Source organism: Mustela nivalis (genome assembly GCF_964662115.1).
Source record: "Mustela nivalis genome assembly, chromosome: 9".
In the NCBI taxonomy this organism is placed as follows: domain Eukaryota; kingdom Metazoa; phylum Chordata; class Mammalia; order Carnivora; family Mustelidae; genus Mustela; species Mustela nivalis.
Window position 1 is genome coordinate 62200979 of NC_139028.1, and position 23065 is coordinate 62224043.

Genomic DNA, 23065 nt, shown 5'->3' on the forward strand with positions numbered 1-23065 from the left:
GTGCCCAGTCCTCCTCTGCTACAGTGGGAAAGTACTAAAAAAGATACCAACTCACAACTCTGGAGCCAGACAAACCAAGGTTAAATCCAAATTCCAACACCAGCTGTGTGACAAATTATTCAATTTTTGTGCCTCTCTTTCCTCATCTATAAAATGGGGATAATAACAGCACCTGCTTCTTGGGCTGTTATGAGCATCAGTGAGTTAAAATACCACAAACACATCAAGCACTCGGCACACTGGCTGGCACCAAGTGCTGAGTGTCATAATTATTATCCCTGGAAAGCTAGCGGTTCCTCACCTACAGGTATGCACAGGTTTCTGACCAGTAAAACAGCCTAAAAACAAAAGGAACCTATCATAGTAAGACTGTTAACACTTGCTGCTCTGTTTCTTCCATCAAGACTATGACTCCATTTTTTCACATCTTCTTTCCTTTTATTGAAAAAAATTTTAGAAAATGGCAGTTAATAAAGGGCACAAACAAATCAACAGGGATATACTAGTGGAAAACATAGACGATATAAAATTAAAAATGCCATTGGCTTCTTTAATTGGTTAAGAGCACAAAATGTAACAGAAGGTCTGTTTTAAACAAATTAAAAAGCTGTGTTTTTTTCCCAATTCCCCCCAAGTCAGATATATACACACCCACAAAAATGGTGTGTGAAGGAAAACTGTCATACACAAGAAGTTGTATCCTGAATTATGGGAAATAGCTGTTGAAATAGGAATTAACACAATAAAGTCAGCAACAGGTTAACAATTTTAAAAACTGAGTCTTTAAATGCTGCATGGCACAAAGCTATACAATATAAAGGACTACTAGGTATGAAGGACAAAGTCTGTATGGCTGCTAGCAAAAGTGCTTTTCCAGAAAAGCAAATCAAAACAATGCAATTAGCAGACCAAGGCTAAAGGCAGATATCAGAGCTACAACTTCTCATATCTGGACTAGAAAATCCCATTTATCCGGAATGGACTAAAATTTCAGGACAAAATAGGGACATTTTAAACATATCTTACTTTATCCATTTTAAGTTCTGTTTCCTTCTCCCTCACCATGAAATTCAGCACGATCCAGCAAAGATGGTTGCTTTTAGACCTGGCTATTTTATTTTTCTTTCTGTTGCAAGGCTGTCATGAAGCCTGGATATTTCCGGCTCGTATGCATCCATGACCAGTGTCCCACTGTGGTCAAAAAACTTAGCAATGGACTTGGTGAACTCGGCCTCTCGCTGCTGCTTTGTTCTTCCACTGATAAAGGTCAACTTCAAAGTGTATTTGTCATCGAACCTAAGCAAAGATAATAAATCAAAAACCAAACATAGAGATTCAACAAGTAACACTAGAGCATCAAGTGTTTTTGAAGAACAGAGCTGAGGTGGCTACTGGTGATAGAGGTAACATGCAGATTGATCCTTTAAAAAAAAAAATCCAGGGTTCCTAATTGCCTTCAAGATATTAGTTCTGGGGGCACCTGGGTGGCTCAGTGGGTTAAAGCCTGTCTTCAGCTCAGCTGCAGCCTAGGACCCTAGGATCGAGCCCCACATTGTGCTCAGGAGGGAGCCTGCTCCCCCCCCCCCACCTGCCTCTCTGCCTACTTGTGATCTCTGTCAAATAAGTAAGTAAAATCTTAAAAAAAAAAAAAAAAAAGACATGAGTTCTGATTCATAGGTATTGCCATGTCTGCCTTACTTACTGTGTACCTCCTTTACCTTGTCATAAACCGTTAAATTATATGGCCCACCTCCTACCTCTGAACCTTAAACTTGTTATGCTAGAAGGGTCTTCCTAGTAGACACTTCTCTCTAATCTCACCTGACTAGTTCCCATTTGTTAATATTAAGGCATAAACTTTTCTGGGATACCTTTCCAAAAATGGGTCAGATGTCTCTCCTTTGTCATACACCATCAATTGTCACCATACCATCAACTGTCAACTCAGATACTGAACACCTAGCATATGCCAGGTCTAATGCTAGGCTCCCATGCTGTCAATCAAATTATCTACTGGAAGATGTTTAAGCATCTGTGTTCTTCATTAAACTCAGAGATTCTTAAGGATAAGAATTCCGTCTTATTTATTTTTCTATTCCTAGCTTGGCACTTGGCACCAAATCTTATGAAAAAATGAAGAACCTTTGTTTTCCAGAGATGTTCACCAATTCCAGGATGCTCAGTCCATGTTCCCTGTAATCAATTGAGTTTCAGGTTCTACCCATATTTCAGGCCGGAAATATCTTTTACTACATGAATTCCCGAGATTCCTTACCTATACCTTAAGGTATTTTCAAAGCCTTCGCTATCTCCACACATTCAAAAGGGTTTATAAAAATCAACCTCTGGCAGGATGACGTTCCTCCCCCTGACTGTGACCTGTTTGTTTCTGTCTCCATTTAATTAGGGCACATTCAGTGGACTGTCAAGCTGTTACTACCTTTAGAGAAAGCAACTGCTGAAGCCTGTTTCTGCATGTTTAAAACAGGAAAACTACCACCCAGTTTTCAGTATCACCGTCAATGTTAAAACAGTGCCCATTATTAACCAGCACTCAAAAAATCATAGCTCAATAAATTATTGTCTAAGAAATAAAAAGTGTTGGTAAGGATGTGGAGAAAAAGAACACTTTGGACTGTTGGTAGGAATGTAAATTGGTGCAGCTAATTATAATGGAAAACAATATGGACGGTCCTCAAAAAATTAAAAATAGAAATATCATATGATCTAATAATTCCACTACTTGGTATTTACCCAAAGAAAATGAAAACACTAATTTGAAGATACATACACCCCTGTATTTACTGCAGCATTATTTACAACAGCCAAGATATGGAAGCGGTGTCAACTCAGATACTGTGTCCATCAATAAATGCATAAAGAAGGTGCGGTGTATATACACAATGGAATATTACACAGTCCCAAAGGACAAGATCTTGTCATTTGTGACAGAGAACATGGATGGACCTAGAAAGTATTATGCTAAATTAAATAAGCCAGAGAAAGAGAAATATAACATCATTTCACTTATATGTGGAATCAAAAAAAAAAAAATGAATTAACAAACAAAAAGCAGAATCAGACCTGTAAATACATAGAACAAACTGACTGTTGCCTGAGGGAGGGTGGCTGGGGAGACGGGCAAAGTGGGTAAAGGGGAGTGGGAGATACAGGCTTCCAGGTATGGAATGAGTAAGTCACTCAGTGATAAAAAGTGATAAAAAGCACTGCATGGGGAGTATAGTCACTGTACTGTAACAGCACTACATTGCATAGTGTAGACAGGAGCTACACTAACGGTGAGCTAACTACAGAGCTGCTAAATCACTATGTTGTACAACTGAAATTACTGTAACATTGTGTGAACCATACTAAAAAACAACAACAACAACAACAAAACTGTTATCTAGCCAGTTATTCCCAACCTGGAAAGCTATGAGTGGAAGTCCTTAAACTATTTTCAACACCTCAAAATTTTTCTCAAACTCCAGCCAGCAGCTATTAATTGATTTTACAGTAATCTCAGAACTTTTAGGCCAAGTTCCACTGGCCATTCCATGGCTTTGATGGTAGGACATGATCTGATGAGTTGTGATCTGATGCACTTTAGTTAGTATTTATTTTATATTATGTAGTACACAACTTACTATACAATTACACAACATATAATTACATCTAAAATATTCTCAGAAAAATCTAACAATATATTATAGAATAATTATAAGAATAATTATATATTCATTCAGTCCTAACTTTACATGTCAGGTAGTTTCATATGCTAAGGCTATACAGCAGTGAACAAAGAGGCAAGACTCTGCCTTTTGGGACTTTTACTTTAGTGTATATGAAAGAATCAGCAATAAAATAAAAAATATGATATTTTAAATATAGTAGGCAGGAAAGGCTTCACTAAGCAGTTATTTGAGCAGAGCCCTAAAGCAGAGAAGAACAAGCTATCTGAAAAAAGAATAATCCAAGTAGAGTTCACAGCAAATGCAATGGCCTAGGGCAAGAACATGCTTGGAACGTCTAAAGAACAGAGTGAAATTAGAGAGGAGGAAGCCACGGAGATAAGGAAGGTATGTGCACTATGTGTGGGGGTTGCAGAAGAAAAGATGAGTATGGACTTCTAAGATAGGCTTAGGATTTAGATTTTTCTGAGTGACATGGTTTGGAGCAGAGGATATGCCTTCCATTCTAAAAAGATCACTCTGGCTGCTGTACTGGAAATAGACTATGAGCAGGGAGAGCAGCTGTGGAGGTCCATGAAGACATTGTTATAGTAACCTAATTGAGAGATGAGGTAGCAGAAGAAATGGAAGTGGTCAGACTGATACATTTAGAAAGCAGAGCTGATGGGATTTGCTGAAAGACTACTGGAAAGACTGAGAGAGAGAGAGCAGTCAAAATGACTGAGTTCTGGCCTGAGTAACTAGATGGATGGAAGTACCATTTATTGAGATGGGGAAACCTGGGGGGAATGCAGGTTTGGATGAGGGATAGCAGAGTTACATTTTTGAATGTGTGGATTTTGAAATGCTTATTAGGATCCGACATCAAACAGGAAACTGGAATGTAGCTGGGAGTTGAGGACAGAGGTCTAGGATGAAAATACAAATTCAGAGATCTTCATCATATAGATGGTATTTTAAAATCTTGAAATTCTTGAACTTCTAGATAAGATTACACCTAGCGAGTGTAATAGAGAAGAGGCACTAGTAACAAGCACTAGTGGCATTTCAAATTTAGAGGCGTCACAAAGAAGACTAAAAAGCAGACATTAAAAAGAAAATTAGAAGATTATGGTATCCTAGAAACCTAGTTTTAAAAAAAGACAAGTATAACAAGGAGAAAGTAATCCACTATCAAATGCTTGTTGAATATGTGCTAGGACCTATCCCATGTGTTTTCAGGATAGGAACGAAGACTATGACGTCTGAACTCAGATGTGGGCTGGGACACCTACTAGATTTCCCTTTTGGGGTCTAGGACCCTGGAAGAATTAAGTAAACCTTTTGGGTCTGTGTTCTTAGCTACAAAATGGGGTGTTCTAACGTTGAATGAGATAATGCACTTGGCATAATACCCAGTATATGGTTAATGCTCCACAGACATTTGCTATTTTTACACTTGGTATATATAAAAAGCTGGCATCTTCCCAAAAACCCTCGGAGTCATTCTTGACCCAGTTTTGACTGAAGCTCAAACAGTTTCCATGATATACAGGAAGTCATACAGCTAGAGATAAGCTGAAAGATAAACCCAGCTCTGGATACCTAAAAAGACCTCAGGTGTCACCTGCATGAAGTTATACTCACAGCTGGTCAGAAACACTGAAATGTGCTCCTCTGAGTTGCCAAGTGCATTGCTGCAAATATTCCTGATTGCAGAGACTGCAGTCAAGATCACAGAAGACATAGAAGCAATAGGGTTCTTCAATGACAACTCACTTCACAACTTTGGCCTTCATAGTTCTGTATTCTAATTGGGTCTGTTTATTGGCCAGAGGGAAAGAGACCTATTCTTCTTCCTTCCACCAAAGTTCTTTCTCCCACAGTTTATCTTGAGGGCACTTCCGTGATAATACAATCTCAGAAGTATAATGCTAGGAAAAACATTCTGGACCATTCATACCCCTTAGTTAGTTTGACATGACTGGCACTATGATCTGCATGGAGTAAGCATAAAATTGTCTGTTGCTGAAAATGACTCGACTCTGAAAGAAAATCCAACAGTAGGATTTAAGGATCTATGAAGATAGTCATACCTCTTGAGACTGGAGGACAGTTGCCAAATATCATCAGGATCCATTCCTGTAGGATCTTTCCTGTGGGCCACAAGAAAGATGCTCTTCTCCTTATATGAGGTATAAATCGTCAGGATCCCCATCATCACAAAATAGGTTCAGATAAAGTTAAGGAGAAAACACATACACACACAAAAGAAATAACACAAACTGACAAGGGCTATGAAAACTTACATAATGATAATCCTGGAGAAGACAGTTTCATCTTGCTATAAAAACACTGAAAATTTAGCTATTTCATTTTTCATCCTTAAGTGTGGGTGTGTATCTTTAGTGTCTAGCACAGAAGAGTCATTACCATTATATGTAAAACTAAGATGATTATAAAAATAGCAAGATCATGCATGTTTTGCTTTAAACACCAAACAAATGAAGTTTCATCATGGTAGTTCTCTTAGAAGCCATATATTTGTAATAATGTTGCCCTCACAGTTTAAACTTTTTGGAACTCCTTTGGTAACTGCCTCTAGAACCTACAGCATAGTCTTTGGAACTGCCTTAATGGTGAAAAAATTCATACTGGGATGATTTATCTGATTATCAAAGGGAGTGAAGGTGCCAATTCTGGGGCTATGATTTGGGATCAATTTGGATAATACCATTTTTAATCAGGACCTGCTTTATTAAATGGCTTGATAGAAGAAAAATCCCCAAAGCACATTTCTTAGAAATATTTCAGGTAGTGGCAGCATTGTTAAGAAAAGTAAACTGCCTACCAAAATGATTTGTTTTAAATTAGTACAGTGCTGGCACATAGCAGACACTCAAAAATACTGTGTGGATATTAGTAAGGCAGCCCTATATATTCAACATGAAAAGACATCCAATATATTTTAAGTTACAAAGAAAAATTCAGTATGTCCAGATTGACTCAGGGAGGAGGTGGTAGGCACCACAAGAAAACTGTTACTATGAACAAGTGGAATTTTTATAATTACGGTGACAGTGTAAGAAGTTCTTTGCATTTAGCTTTTTGAGAAATAATCAAGGTGGATAGGTAACAAACATGATTCTACTAATATTGTAAAAGGAGAGGGGAAAGGAAAGAATCTGACAGATTACAAAACCAAACATTATGAAATGTCTCATTTAATATTTTTAATTCTGAATGTGCATTGCCCCTATTTGTAACAGAGCAGCATTCAGTCTCCAGTAAGTTAAGTTCTTATTATCATAAGATCACAAAAACAGCTTGGATTTCAAACCCAGAGCTCCAGAATAGGATTTAATTCCATGTTACACAAACCACACCTCTATCTCATACTCAGTAATTCTCAGTCTAGCCCTTCAGCTTCAGGGAACCCTGAATCTCCAAAATCTGATCCTTCCCTACTATCCTGCAATGAGTTTCTTGAAGCAGTAGGTCTAATGGGAATGTGGTAGGCTAGAAATGAGAACTGGGTCTCACTATAATGGGTGTTTTGCTCTTAGGCACTCACACTTGGATTATAATCATCTCTACAATAACTAAACAGAATTAAAGATAAAATAACCACATTAAATCTCAAATATCAATGATAATCACTAACTAAAGTTACAGAGGCTCATAGCTCATAATGTTAAATTCTAACACTAGCGGGCCCTAGAATCAAAATTTATTTTTTTTTGTAGGGAGTGGGGAGAATTATCAGTAGAGATTTTAGTAAACAGTCACTAGAAAACAAACCTGAGCATAAATAAAGGATATGATATGACACACAAAGCCAAAACAGGCTTAGATTCTGGAAAGGGGTGCATATAATCCCAAATCAAAGCCACTATGGCAAAGAAACAGGAGATGGTACAGATGGTGAGGCGACCGTCAATCAGACCAAAATTCTCCACATACTTGTACTTTTCCAGAAGTACCTAGTAAAAAGAACAAGGAATCAAGCTCACAGGACTTCTTCCTTCCTAGTATGTGCTTTTATTCTTAACTTCCATGATAAAAGTTGTATTATCATATAATTACCAACAGCTCTCTCCAATCAGGATTTTACCACTTCAAGCAAAAGAAGACTCAAGCTATTCTCAGTGACCCCAGAGAAAAAGTTCATCAACTTCTCATCATTTTTTTAATCCTCAACTTTTTCCCTGGGAGGAAGCTAAAAGATCCCCCTGCATTTTTCTTTTAAAGAGAGAAGGGGGGACGCCTGAGTGGCTCAGTGGTTAAGTGTCTGCCTTCAGCTCAGTTCATGATCCCAGGTCCTAGGATCAAGTCCCGGGCTCCCTGCTTCTCCCTCTCCTTCCGCTTGTGCACTCTTTCTGTGAAATAAATAAAATTTAAAAAATAAATAGGTTATCTCAATGTGGTTTTAATTTGAATCTCCCTGATGGCTACTGATGATGAACATTTTTTTCATGTGTCTAAGAGCCATTTGTATGCCTTCATTGGAGAAGTGTCTGTTCATATCTTCGGCCCATTTTTTTATATGATTGTCTGTTTTGTGTGTGTTGAGTTTGAGGAGTTCATCATCACTAGCCATCAGGGAGATTCAAATTAAAACCACATAGAGATACCACCTTACACAAGTCAGAATGGCCAAAATTAGCAAGACAGGAAACAACATGTGTTGGAGGGGATGTGGAGAAAGGGGAACCCTCTTACACTGTTGGTGGGAATGCAAGTTGGTGCAGCCACTTTGGAGAACAGTGTGGAGATTCCTCAAGAAATTAAAAATAGAGCTTCCCTATGACCCTGCAATTGCACTACTGGGTATTTACCCCAAAGATACAGATGTCGTGAAAAGATGGGCCATCTGTACCCCAATGTTTATAGCAGCAATGGCCACAGTCGCCAAACTGTGGAAAGAACCAAGATGCCCTTCAACGGACGAATGGATAAGGAAGATGTGGTCCATATACACTATGGAGTATTATGCCTCCATCAGAAAGGATGAATACCCAACTTTTGTAGCAACATGGACGGGACTGGAAGAGATTATGCTGAGTGAAATATGTCAAGCAGAGAGAGTCAATTATCATATGGTTTCACTTATTTGTGAAGCATAACAAATAGCATGGAGGACAAGGGGAGATGGAGAGGAGAAAGGAGTTGAGGGAAATTGGAAGGGGAGGTGAACCATGAGAGACTATGGACTCTGATAACAATCTAAGGGTTTTGAAGGGGTAGGGGGTGGGAGGTTGGGGGAACCAGGTGGTGGGTATTGGAGAGGGCGCGGATTGCATGGAGCACTGGGTGTGGTGCAAAAACAATGAATACTGTTACGCTGAAAATAAATTTTAAAAATTTTAAATAAATAAAATAGAGAGAGAAAGGGGATGGGGCGGAGAGAAAGAGAGAATCTTAAGTAGGCTCAATGCCCAGTGTAGAGCCTGACCTGAGGCTCAATCTCACAATCCTGAGATCACAACCTAAGCCAAAATGAAGAGTCAGATGTTTAACAGAGTAGGCCACCCAGGTTCCCCTCTTCCCTTTTTAAATAGAGAGATGTCCAATCATGAATGAATTTCCTATATTCCCTCAACCCTCTTAGCTCTAGGCCAAGTAACCTTAAAAAACAATTTATTACCAGCTTTCTGGAATTCAAAAATTAAATTTGACAGAAGCTTGAGGTAGCTAATATTTTAACACATGTTCCTCACATTTACTGACTGTAAGGATTTCAGAAACTGCTTTATGGCTCAATTCCTTAAACTAACAACTACAGCCATTCCAAGTCTCAGAAAAAAAGATCTTGCAGACATGTCATAAGCTATATATACGCTAACAGACTCCCAACCTCAATAAAATACCTTTTTGGCAGAATCATCCAAAGAATTCTTCACAGCTGATCCATCCCACTTGTCAATTTTTACAGGTTTATCATCAATCTTCCACTGTAAAATAGAAAAGTTGTGAATCAAGAGGCATAGGAGCTTACTGAAAGTAAAACAAACTACTTCCTTAAGAGTGTTTAAATGCTTCCCCCCCATCCCAGGCACAAAATGGTGTCACTTAGGTTAAGACCTCACGTCAGTAAACTACGACCTAGTACCTAACCTAAGGGCAGTTTTAACCCCCAAGAAATATGCCTTTTAACCAGTCAACAGAAGAAATTCCTGGTCAGCACTAAGAAACCAATAGGCTCCTTCACCTTAAAACAATGGCTTCTTCACTAATAATTTCCTTTTTTCCACTCCCTCTCCAGCTTTAAAAATCTTTCCATTTCTGTAGCCTTTTGGAGCATCCCTCTACCTGCTAGATGGGATGCTGCCCGATTCAGGAATCTATTATTAAAGCCAATTAGATTTTTTTTTTTTAGATTTTATTTATTTATTTGACAGAGATCACAAGTAGGCAGAGAGGCAGGCAGAGAGACAGAGGAAGCAGGCTCCCCGCAGAGCAGAGAGCCCGATGCGGGGCTCGATCCCAGGACCCTGGGATCATGACCTGAGCCAAAGGCAGAGGCTTTAACCACTGAGCCACCCAGGCGCCCCAAGCCAATTAGATCTTTAAAAACTACTTAGTTGGGGCACCTGGGTGGCTCAGTGGGTTAAAGCCTTCTGCCTTCAACTCAGGTCATGGTCCCAGGGTCCTGGGATCGAGCCCTGCATGGGGCTCTCTGCTCAGCGGGGGGCCTGCTTCCTCCTCTCTCTGCCTGCCTCTCTGCCTACTTGTGATCTCTTTCTCTGTCAAATAAATAAATAAAATCTTTAAAAAAAACCTACTTGGTTGAATTTTTACTTAACAGAGTATCTTCAAGTATATGTACATTTACTCCTTGTCCTCTGATGCTAGACAGCTAAAAGACAAACACTTAAAAATGAAGTTGAAGGAGACTAAGTCACTAGAATCAGGTGGTACTCATAGGATTTTGCCAGTATCCATGCCGGAAAGTTAAATCTACAAGCTCCAAACCAAACATTTACCTAGGCTACAGAGACGACAGTGTGAACTCACATATTCCATTCTCATCTTACCCAAATGTGGGAACAAGGAAAAAAGCTCCACTTGTTCATCCTTTCATTCTATGACCACAAAACTTAAGACAATTTACATGCATGAACTTTCAGACACTAACAAAATGTCAGCTAACAACTTTTGTATTTCACCAGCATGTCTTAACCATAGGAAAACAGCAAATCCAGTGTAGTCTGTTGGAAAGAATATTCTGAATTAAAAATCAAGCCCCAGTCAGTTATATGACTTTGGACAAATCCCTTTCCAATTTCCATCATCTACAGAGGTACAGAATCAAGTGATTGTCTCACATGTTGTTGGTAGAAATTCAAAATGGTACAACACATACGAAGACAATTCAGCACCTTGGATTCCACTTCTGGGAATTTTTCCGTATCTGCATGCACACTGACTAATATACAAGCCTACTCACTGCAGCAGTGCTTTTAATAGTAAAAAAGTAACTCAAATACTCAACTACAGAGGAATGGTTAAACAAACTGGTGCACCCAGGTATCCTGAGATGGTCCAGGTACATGGGTGGGACTGACTTATCAATGTATGGCTTTTTGGATTTTTATTTTCTTCAAACCACTTTCAAATTTATTTGATTAAAAAGAATGCCTTTTAAATTTTTAAACACGTGAATATTTTATACAGTAAAAATGTTCTCAAATGCAAATTACATGAACATAGTTTAAGTGACAGGGTACTACAAATACTCTAATAAACCTATCTTTTATAGATCATAATGCTCAACTCTTAATTTTTTATATCAAGTAAACAAATACCATATTTGATAAAAATTTCAAACCAGTAGGCAATCCATTTTGGGTGCATGAAAAAACCTTTAGCCTATTTTAGAGGAAACAGCATCTCTGCTGTAGTATAGAGACTTCCGGAAAAGAGCAGGAGGGTGGACATCAGGCACTTATTTTTCTGATTTACTTTCTGTAATTCTTAAAACTGCTCATCAACTAAAATGTATGCTACTCTTCTATTTTCTCTCTACTGCTATTTGGGGCATTTCAGAAACTTTCTTCTCCCACTCTTAACTTCTTCAACCATAAGTGCAAATTGCTTTCCCTTAGTAATAAAAAGGCACAGCCAAGGTTGGCTTCTTTCATGTGGGACCTCACAGGATAAATTACGAAGAAAGGTTCTGTGCAAAAAAGAGGTAATTTAGGCATGAGACTACCATCCCTCCCGAGAGTTAGAAAGGCTGGTGAACAGTCTCCTACGCTGATAAAAAAAAAACTTTCCCTAAGTGATCTAAACCGTTTGTATAAATAAAGTGGTTTATGCTAAACACCAGTTTTTTTTTCTCTCTAGGAGTCTGGCATTTGGGCACAGGTTAGGCAGAAGGTGCGTACTAAACCAGCTCCCAGTAAAAAAATCTGGGCACTGGGTTTCTAATGAGCTTCTTTGGCAGACAACACTCCACATGTACTGTCAGAGCACTGCTGCCAGAGGAATTAAGCACAACTTATGGGACTCCACTGGGAGAAGACTCTTGGAATCTTGCACTTGGTTTCTTCCAGACTTCCATCCTATACATCTTTTTCCTTTGCTGAAATAAACCTTGTCCATGAGTACAACTATGCACTGAGTCCTGTTGAGTCCTTCTAGTGAATCACTGAACATAGTCTTGGGGATCCCTGATACAGGCATATTGCCAATTAAGACAGAGCAGATGCTGTAACTTCACACAGTTCCTCTTTCCCACATTCCCGCCTGCATATTACAGATACGTGTATACTGGGCCTAATTAACAATCACAGATACTAACTTTAAGACCATTGCTATTGTCAATCCCATTCCCCAAAAGAGACACTACTTTTATCTCCTTCTGATTTTTTAAAATATATTCATCTCTATTAAAAAATGTTTACATTGCTATTTCTTAATTTTTCAGTTTTTGACATTAAATCTATGGACTTCTCACCATAAAAAAGGAAATGTATCCATTTCATCCCTGCCACACTCACATTAATTTTTCCTGTTCCTCCTCCACCACATTTTTAATACAGTCATAGCAGATCACTGGTGATTGTGTCTTCTATAATAGCTTAATTTTGGCTAGATCATTATTCAAACGGTACATTGTGATTATAAATGCTATTCACAAGTGAATCATGTAGTATACTTGGATTACTTTTTCTTTCCTGATAGCTTTTGTTTTCCTTGAAGCTACTGTTGTTTTGGTGGTTGTTTTTAATCAATGTATTTGTCACCAGTATAGTTTTGAATTCTCTTGCAATTGTTTAATTGCAATTAATTGAATTCTCTTGCAATTATTTGTTTAATCTCCTCTTAATATGTGCAAAAGTATTCAGCATTCTGTGATTTTCATCTTTTTAGAGAGATTGGTCTTGGAGCCTCCTGACCTGCTCTGACCTGCGTGGACTGCTTTCCAGGCTTGCTATACAGTTGTCACCCTGGAATTTCCCTTTACTATTAACTATTTACTATTTCCCTTTACCTTCTCGTGGGCTGAACCTACTTTTCTTAGACGCCATGTTTTACTCTTTTCTTGGTTTATTATTTCCTTGATCTTGTGAGCACATCCTCTAGGAGGTTCCTTGAAGAATGAACATGGGAAATAAATTTTGGGACTGCACATCTGAGAATGTCTTTTTATTCTACCCTCACACTTAAATAAGAGAAGTAAGTTCTCTTCAAAAATTTTAAAGTTGTATTCCATTGTCTCAACAGTTTGTGGGATTCCTAAAGCCATTCTGATTCCTGATCCTTCATTCAATGCTTTTTCCCTTCTGGAAGAACTCACACGAAGTTCTTTATGTCATGTATCTAAAATTTCAAGATGCTGTCCCTTCTGCAGGTCAATTCTCATTCACTATTAAACTGCCACTATTACTGCTAGGCTGTAAGCAGATCCTCAATCTGGAAACCAATGTCTTTCAAATTAGAAAACTAGCATTCAGGGATATTAAGTGTCACACAGCCAGTTAGAGAAAGCAACAAAATTACTTAGGGCTAAGTTACAAATACAGGGCTCACCATAAAACTGTCCCTTCTTCAATGATAGAAATTTATTTTTAACTTGTCTTCATTTCTGAACTCAATCCCAAAGAAGATGGCTGACCAATTCATAGAACATACACATTTGATAGCTTTGACAGAACATGACAAAGACTCATTTCAGTTAAAGACTCATTTCAGTTACAAGTCTCTGCTGCAGATATGAATAGTAAGTTCTACAAAGACATTTCACTGCAGATGTGGTAGTAAGAACTCTACCTTCTAAGGACTTTGGAAGAATATTAAACACAATTCAGGTCTTGAGCTTATGTAAATAGTGCAGGAAGACATTTTGAGTTAAATGATTTGAAGATTACAGGCTTTTCCTGTTCCCCATGCATCTTCTGACCTTAACGGCAAAAAAGGACAAAATACTTGGTCATTAAAGGCATGTCCAGTAATACAAAACTGCCCTGGGTATGAAATAACAGGATGAACACTTCTATTTTGTTATTTTTTTTAAAGATTTTATTTATTAATTTGACAGAGAGAAATCACAAGTAGACAGAGAGGCAGCCAGAGAGAGAGAGGGAAGCAGGCTCCCTGCTGTGCAGAGAGCCCGATGCGGGACTCGATCCCAGGACCCTGAGATCATGACCTGAGCCGAAGGCAGTGGCTTAACCCACTGAGCCACCCAGGCGCCCCTATTTTGTTATTTTAATGAATGTGAAAACAGAAGTTATGCAGTGATAAAGACTTCAATGAATTGCTTCATAAAGTTTCTTTGCTGACAAAGGGCAGTAAGACTCAAAAGATTCAATTTGAAACTGAAGAGATGAGCAGTGCCACCGGGACCCTGCTCTGACTCAGAAAGAGCCTTAAGTATAGCTCTAAGAAAAACTAACACACTTTCTCTCTCCCTTCTTTGAAAGGTCTCTCCTAGTTTAGAAAGGGGATATAAGCTGCAAAGAGGAAAAGTAATAAGAGATGAGGCACTTGACAGAGGAATATATCCTAGATAATCTTACTATGTTAAGGGGCTTGGACTTTATTCTGAGACAAGCAATAGAGAATATTTTAAGCTGACAGAAAAACAACACAATCAAATTTATGTTTTGTTTTTTAAAGTCATTTTTAGTGGCAACTTGGTAGATGGTCTAGAGGGGAGTAATGATGGAGAGAAATACATCGGATAGGGACCGATTTAGATGCACGGGCTGAATAAGAGCAGCAGCAAAGGGATAAAAAAAAATTCAGGCTTAGACAGCTGAGCCATCATGTCATTTTCCAAGAAAAGCCACATAGATGCACAAAGGAGAAATACACATTTGTATATGCTGAGTCTGAGACGTTTAAACTCTGTAGTTTTGAGATATTTCAGAATTTTCTAAACCAAAATAAGAATATAAAAACTGATGTTAGGGGCGCCTGGGTGGCTCAGTGGGTTAAGCCACTGCCTTCGGCTCAGGTCATGATCTCAGGGTGCTGGGATCGAGTCCCACATCGGGCTCTCTGCTCAGCAGGGAGCCTGCTTCCTCCTCTCTCTCTCTGTCTGCCTCTCTGCCTACTTGTGATCTCTCTCTGTCAAATAAATAAATAAAATCTTTAAAAAAAAATAAAATAAAAAAATAAAAAATAAAAAATAAAAACTGATGTTAGACTCAAAAGGTAAGATTACTATTTGAGTTGGAAATATGGATCCCTAAAGCCATATGCACACATTCAAAATAAGAAAAAAATGTTCGACCTGGGGAGAAAATAGTATCTGTCTTAAGAATGGACACTATCACCAAATTTAGATCCCAACTCAGAAATACCACAATATCTCAAAAAGAGATTATAGCTCTTGGTAACATACTTCATTTTCAATCTTTTTTTAAATTTATTTTTATTTTTTTAAAGATTTTATTTAATTGGGGGAGAGAGAGTGAGAGAGAGCATGAGAGCAGAAAAGGTCAGGAGAAGCAGACTCCCCACAGAGTTGGGAGCCTGATGCAGGACTCGATCCCGGGATTCCGGGATCATGACCTGAGCTAAAGGAAGTCACCCAACCAACTGAGCCACCCAGGTGCCCCTCAACCTATTTTTTTTAATAAAAATGACCAAGAAATACTGCAAAGAAAATTACTTACTAGTGGCTTATTAACAGCTTCATTTATCACTGGAGTTAAGCTGGAGGTTAATAATTACCATGTGTTAATTATAAGCATGAACATTAGTGGCAACACCAGAGAAACGAGGTTGAGTAGACTGGTTCTGGCTATTTAAGTCTAATATACCTACTATTAGATATCCATGTGGACATGGCAAGTAGGTGGTTGGACATATAAGTCTGAGGTTCAAAGGACAGAACCAGGTTGAAAGTTCAAGTATGGAAATCATCAATTTACAGATGATATTTAAGCCAGGACACTGGTATTTCCTAGGGATGAGTATAGAGGAAAGGGGCTTACCAGTATTTACAGGTCGTGAGAAAACAAAATAGTGACAGTAAAGGCAGAGGCCAATGAAGGAGGAAGAAAACCAGAAGCAAATGATCTTCTTAGAAGACACACACACACACAAATTCAAGAAAGAAGTGATCAATGAGTCAAATACTACTGAAAGTTCAAGTAATACAAAAAACTATTACTGAAATTTGACAAAACAGAGATCAGAGCAGAGAAATGGAGCAGGAAACAGCTAAAAAGAGATGTGGCAGATGGAGACTGTTAACATCTGTGATATCACTGTTACATAATTGTGAATGACTGGTTAAGAAAATAGTAATAATAATTTGAAACTTTAGAGGTTACTCCATAAACATAAGGAGTATGTTTAACTCATAAAGGAATGAGTTAAAACTGAGATGTAATTCACACACCATAAAATTTACCATTTAAAAATGTGTAACTCAGTGGTTTTTATTATGCTCACAAGGTTGTAAAACCATCACCATTAATTCTAGAATATTTTCATCACCCTAAAAACAAACCCCATAACCATAAGCAGTCATTCCCAATCCCCCTGGTTGCCCCAGCAACCACTAATTTACTTTGTGGGCACCTGGGCTGCTTCTACCTTTTGGTTATTGTGAATGATGTTGCTATGATCATTTGTGTACAAGTTTTTATGTATAGACATACACTTTCAATTCTCTTATGTTTATATCCAAGAGTGAAATATACTAAGTCATATGGTAATTCTATGTTTAACCTTCCGAGGAACTAATAAACTATTTTTCCAAGGGGGCTGCATCATTTTACATTCCCACCAGAAATGCAGGAGGGTTCCAACTTCTCTACTTCCTCACCAACAATGGTTATTTCTCTTTTCTTTTTAAAATTATTATTATAGCCATCCCAGCGGTATCTCACTGTGGTTTTGATTTACATTTTTCCAATGACAAATGATGCTGATCATCTTTTCATGGGTCTATTGGTCATTTGTTTATCTTCATATGGAAAAATGTCATTCAAATCCTTTATTCTTTTAAAAATTAGTTTGTCTTGGGGTACCTGGGTGACTCAATCGATTAAGCATCTGACTCTTGATCTCAACTCAGGTCTTGATCTTAGGGTTCTGAATTCAAGCCCCTGCACTAAGAGCTTTATGCTAAGCATAAAGCCTATTTAAAAAAAATTTTTTTTTTTAGTTAGTCTTTTTATTATGGTTGTTAAGATTCTCTATATAGTCTAGAAATTAGACATTGATCAGAAATATGTTTTCAAATATTTTCTCAGTCTATGGACTATCTTTTCACTTTCTTAATAGTGTCCTTTGACATAAGAGTTTTTAATTTTGATGTAGCAAAACATGAGTTTTGAGATGTTATTAAAGTTTCATTTGCAAAACAATGTTTAAAAGCAAGCACCTTGTTTCCTTAAACATGTACACACACACAAACCACAGCAATGCCATAAAACTGTTCATCTTTGGTCAAGGGTGGGTAAGGGTTCAGGCATATCATATCAGAAATCTGGCAAGCTAAACTACCACTGAAGAAGCCAAAAGGAGATACATGACTTGTCTAAGGACACATGGTTGATGGGTGATAAACCCAAGACTTGAATCTAGGTTTTCCAACCTCTAAACAGATGGTCTTTCCACTACTGCAGTATTTAGCACAGGGCCTGCTCCAGTATGAGAGGCAAGAGCACTGGATTAAAAACTGGGAAACCAGGTTCTGGAACTGCAACTAACTCAATGTCTCATCTTGAACAAGTTGCTTCGTCTTCCCCTCTTCAACTGTGCCATGTCTATAAAATGAGGAGGCTGGAACAGATCAATTTCAAAATCTCATTATAAACATTTTAGAGAAACCACTATTGATTAAGCAGAACAGTTATAAACCAAGTAAAAATAAACAAAAAACTCTTACTGTATTAGAACCAGAAGGGAGTGCTCGCTTCGGCAGCACATATACTAGAAGCAGAAGGAATTTAAAAAGTAATCTAAGATAATTCTCAACCTGGAAGTAACTGTCAAAATGTAGAGGAAAGAAATAAATAGCTATGTGTAAAAACATACACCTGTCCATGTCCCACCTCCAGAGAATCTGATTCAGGTCTGGGATGAGGTCCAGAAATCTGCATTTTTAACTAAAACCCCAACAGAGTCTGATATCTTTAAATGATGTCAGGAAAAAATATGTATCTAAGGAAGCTGAAGACCAGAGTAACCGGCTAGTTAGTAGTAGCTACATATATTTTTTGTTAAGTGCTTACTATGTGCTACTCATAGTGCTAGACACATTTTAAGGTAAATAATATATTCCCACTTATAGATGAGGAAATCGAGACACAAAAAATTTATTAAATTGTCTAAGAATACATATCTGCTAAGTGGCACAGCCAGGATTCAAAGCCAAGCAGATAGGCTGGCTCCAGAGCCTGTGTCCTCAACTATTAAAATAAAAAACCTGTTTTACCATCAGGATGACAGTCCAGCCAGGAGACAGAAATGAAGTTAAACAGGTATGAAGTTAAAAGGGTCTGAATACAGCTTCTAAAAACACAGTTTAACACTGCATTTTCATAGCCAAACAATTTTAGTAGCCTAAACTAATCCAGCCAGGGGACAGAAATCCATGTACAAGGTTAAAAAGACTTGGATATAGTTCTGGAAAGATGGTTTAATACCACCTGTCAATTATAATAGCTAAAACAATTAAGCAAGCAATTTTCTTTATAGCCTGTTAGGTAAAAGAAAATGCTTTGATGTATTCTGGGCAGAATAACTTACTGCAATGATCTAAGTTATTCTGTGACGGAGGTTGGAAGATTGCATTTGCATACCTATTTTTAAGATCAGGAAACTAAAACTGCTTTGTTCTCAAAGTCAGTTTCATAGGAGCAGAAATTCACATCTGCTTAGGGAAAGCTAGAAGCACAGTGAAGCACATTTACATCTTGTTATTACATTTCTTATGGCAAGTGAAATTACAGCTGCAGGAAACAAAGACCCTCCAAAAAATCAAGACAAATAAAATTAAAGAGATTATAAGGTAACAGGCTCTCAGTCCTGCAAAGCAAAAAAGCTTCTCTATTCATTCAGATCCTGCTCCCCTGAGAATAATATTTTCTCCATCTTCTCTTCCACCGTACCTTCCTTCAGTTTTCAGACAATTAAAAGCATCATTCTCTAAGGCAATTTCTGAAGACTGAGGAGGCAGATCTGAGGGGTTTTTTGTCTGCTAAATTTAATGAAGCAAGTACTTATTCTGTGTTGTTTGTCTCAGAGAACTATAAGGACCTTTCAGGGGAAACTGGACATATACAAATTGGTAGGAAAATATAAGACAGTATGTCATATTAAGTGACAGCTTAATTCCCACGTGCAATAAATGCTAGAGAATTCAGAGGAGGAACAACTTTATGTAAAGCTGAAATGAAATTTCCTGAGAAAAATCACCTAACAAGATCTTATTTTCTATCCTCTATGACCCTCACTTCTTGGTTAACTCTGTCAAGTGCTCTTTTTTAAGGCCTTTTATCTATTGCTGCTACTCAAATTAGGGTTCTCATGGCCTGGCCATTCTATTTTTATAGCAAAGAATGCTTACCCGATACTGTACAATGTTTACAACAAGTCCACAATACATACGGGAACCTACATTATTTACATAAGGAAATTTAAGTTCAGTAGTATCATGTAACCTATCCAAGGCCATGTGGATTTTAACAAGCTATATTAGAATTCAAACTTGTCTTTTTTTTTTATAATAAATGCTACACACTAGTACAGTATAAGGTCTTATTCGAAAGCTTTTAATTTCTAGCTCTCCAAACTAATTTTCTGAAAACCACTTCATATAGCCTCAACAGCTTCCTACTCCAAGCAATCCATGCCCTCTTCAATCTGATTCCACTGTCATGTCACTACAGGTCTCTTACAGAGCAATCCAGTCAACTCACTACCTGAAACATCAAGCACCATCTGCTCAAGGACATTCTCAGCTAGTATACCATCCTTCTCTCCCAAAATAAGGTCCCAGGTGCACCCTCAGATGTGAGGTCTTCCCCTGGGCCCTCACCTCCTTATCAATTAGTTCTGAGGAATCACTCTCTTTCTCCTTTTTGTAAAAAGCACACATCTGAATACACCAAATACTTTTAATATTTGGGGTTCCTCTTCCTAGTCAGCTATACTGAGTACTTTCGAACAGTAGGATTCTTGACTTTTTTCCTCTGCCACTGCGCATGTGTATGCAACATGTGTTACAGAGATCATTCTTGTATATAACCCCATTTGGTTCTCCCCAAAACCATACGATTTCAGATGGAAGGTAAGCTTAACTGACTTGCCAGTCTTCATACAGTTTGAAAGTAGCAAACCCTGCATCTTATGATCCTCAAATCCAAGTTCTTTCAATAATGTAATGATACCATATACTCTTCAGTAAAAAATGCCCCCGATAAATGTTTGCTGGCAATGATCCAAACTGAGAGAACAGCAAGAAGAGCCAATGGGACAGGATGAGCAAAGGCTGTGAGATGCTCACCAGCAGAAAGGCAGGGTTTATGTATGAAAATAAACATCAGTTCCCAAAACTCTCACATGTCTTGGAGCAACTTAACCATTCCAATCCCCAGAACTCGTTCCTCTTAAAAATGGTTAGAGTGTGAGAACCATATGATTCAAAACCAGTGACACCTGAAAACAGAAGCACAAAGACCTGGATCTGAACCCCCTCAATATGATCACATATTTGTTTCTTAGACCCTATCATGCGTTAGGCACAGGGTGTCTGAAAGCTGCTTTCCATTACAGCAAAAAATCCTACTTACTATATTAATGGTCCCATGCTTAACATTTCTCATGAAACTGGCCCAGAACCCTACAATGAGAGAAGTGGAAGGGACTAAGTGTACTTTAGGCTAAGCCCCTCATTGACAGAAGAGCCCATAGACACAGGGAGAACAAGCATATTTCAAGGTCACACAGCTAATTAGAGGAAGAACCAGTACTAGGACCTACATCTCCATGCAACTGTTTCTTCCAAGATCCTCTGCAAAGGACAAGAAGGGCCAACCGAGGAGCACGGTTCCCCTTTTTGCCCTGTTACTAGGGTCACAATTTAAAAAAAAAAAAAAAAAAATGAATGGGCAGAGAGGGAAACAGGGTACCCAGAGCAGGCAGCAAGCTCAGAATCCGAGTCACTTACTGCACTTGGTTGCAGGCAGAGAAGTAAAATGGGGGCGGGGGGGGTGAAGAAGGAGAAAGAAATAAAGAAATCTTAAGAGGGTTCCTGTCAGCTCAGTAAGGTAAGTAAATACTCAGTAAACTTAGTATTCGGACTCTCGTGATAAAACGCCTAGAAACTTCCATAAGCAAAAGGTCAAGGAACACTTAGAATCTGTAGCAGCACCCACTGTGGTGGTCGTGGTGGAGAGTTTGGGGACTTTTTGACTTCGAATAGCTGCGTTCATGGCTTCGGGCTTGGGCTTGTTTTCCCCGTGGGTGAAATGGGCACATTCACTGTGGCCCTAATCACCTCCGAGGAAGTGTCGGCTGCATTGAAATTGGGGATAAATTATCCTAAGTGTGGTGGCTAGCGTTAAGGACCATACACACTACCAAGGAAAAAAGAAGGTCTGAAGAGGAGAGCTGGGTGCGAGGTATGGAGACACCCGCCTACAAGCGCCGGTAGGGTTCCGAGGGTGGGCCAGATGAGGACTACCCGCTGAGAAGCCAAAGAAGAAAAGGGGGGCGGGGATGGGAAGGTGGGCTGGCCGCCTCCCGGGCCTCCCAAGTTCTCGTCCGTACCCAAGAACCGGCTCCTCACCTTGTCCAACAAGCCGCTGCGGCCACTGCCTGTCCCGCAGTTGGGACCACCGCCGGCCCCACTACTGCCTCCGCCACCACCACTCCTCCCGCCCTGTGCAGACGCCGCGGCCATCTTGTCTGCCTCTGTGTCTCCCTCCTTCCTACTTGTCCGAAGCCAATTGGCTGAAGCTGACGGCGTGACGCGCCGCCCGGAGTCCGTCGGGATCCGTAGTCCGGAGCTGGATGACGCGAGGCGGCCAGCGGAAGTGGCCGCGGGGCTTGCCGGGACTTATAGTAGTTAGAAGCTGCGTTCACCGGTTGCCGCCTACACGGTCAGCTGCCGCGTCGCGGTTACCAAGGGGTACAGAAGGTTGTGGTAGGCGCCACCGTGGAGCGGCTCCGAGGTCCCCGGGAGTCTCGCAGGCGTGCCTCCCGCGTTGCCGGGACGCAGCCCCTGCAGACGCCTCGGAGGCGGAAGCGACGACGGAGGCAGGTGAGGCTGGAAACTTAGTTTGCGTGAGGGATTAGAGTCTCCTTTGCCCTAGAAGAGTTTCCAAAGGGGCGACAAGAGCTCGTTCCTCATCCTTTTACAGCACTTACCGGTTATTCTCTCTGGTGACTGTCAACTAAGGTCTTAGTAGTGTTTTCGTGTTCTAGAGAACTCACATTTGCTGAGTGTCTTCCTCTGGAAGCTGTGTACCATGGGCGTTTATAGTCATCCTTTCAGGAGTCCCTTAACACCCCAGTCAGATGAGGAAACTAAGAAACTTACCCAAGGCCGAACAGCATGTCTGGGGACCTCGTTTAGAAGCCAGTGGGGTTTAGCCCCCTGGTATGTTCCCTTTGCCACTCTGCTTTTAATCGTTTTAGAATGTAATAGTATTCTAGATTCTTATTAATTCATTTTTCCACTTTTTTTTTTTTTTTTTTTTTGAGAGAGAGAGAGAGAGTACCCTGGGGAGCGGGGTGAGGGGCAGAGAAGAGGGAAAGGGAGAGAAATCTTGAAAAGGCTCCACACCCAGAGCCGAACCCAACTGGGGCCTCCCTCTCACGCGGGACTTGAACTTGGGGGCGTGATCTCACCACCCTGAGATCATGACCTGAGCTAAAATCAAGAGTCAACTGCTCAACCAACTGAGCCACTCAGG

At 39.4% G+C, this 23065-nt stretch overlaps 2 protein-coding genes across 26 annotated transcripts in view; one reads left to right on the forward strand and one right to left on the reverse strand.

The window, feature by feature from the left end:
• Positions 1-416: 416 nt before the first annotated feature.
• Positions 417-22130, reverse strand: SPCS2 (signal peptidase complex subunit 2). Its single transcript, XM_082749682.1, has 5 exons — positions 21937-22130; positions 9542-9625; positions 7494-7654; positions 5768-5902; positions 417-1296 (listed from the first exon to the last, which is right to left on the reverse strand). Exons 1-5 carry the CDS (start codon positions 22048-22050, stop codon positions 1110-1112), a joined length of 681 nt encoding a protein of 226 aa, XP_082605808.1. The 5' UTR covers positions 22051-22130; the 3' UTR covers positions 417-1109.
• A 45-nt stretch (positions 22131-22175) lies between these two features.
• The window catches only part of XRRA1 (X-ray radiation resistance associated 1), a 70215-nt gene continuing 69325 nt past the window's right edge, over positions 22176-23065 (forward strand). For 7 of the 25 annotated variants that reach the window (XM_082749671.1, XM_082749677.1, XM_082749674.1 and 4 more), the window contains exon 1: positions 22251-22410. The gene's annotated coding sequence lies outside the window, so the exon portion shown is untranslated. Of the gene's footprint in view, positions 22411-23065 lie in introns of all 25 variants that reach the window. The other 18 variants (XM_082749651.1, XM_082749656.1, XM_082749665.1 and 15 more) reach the window with 15 other exon arrangements.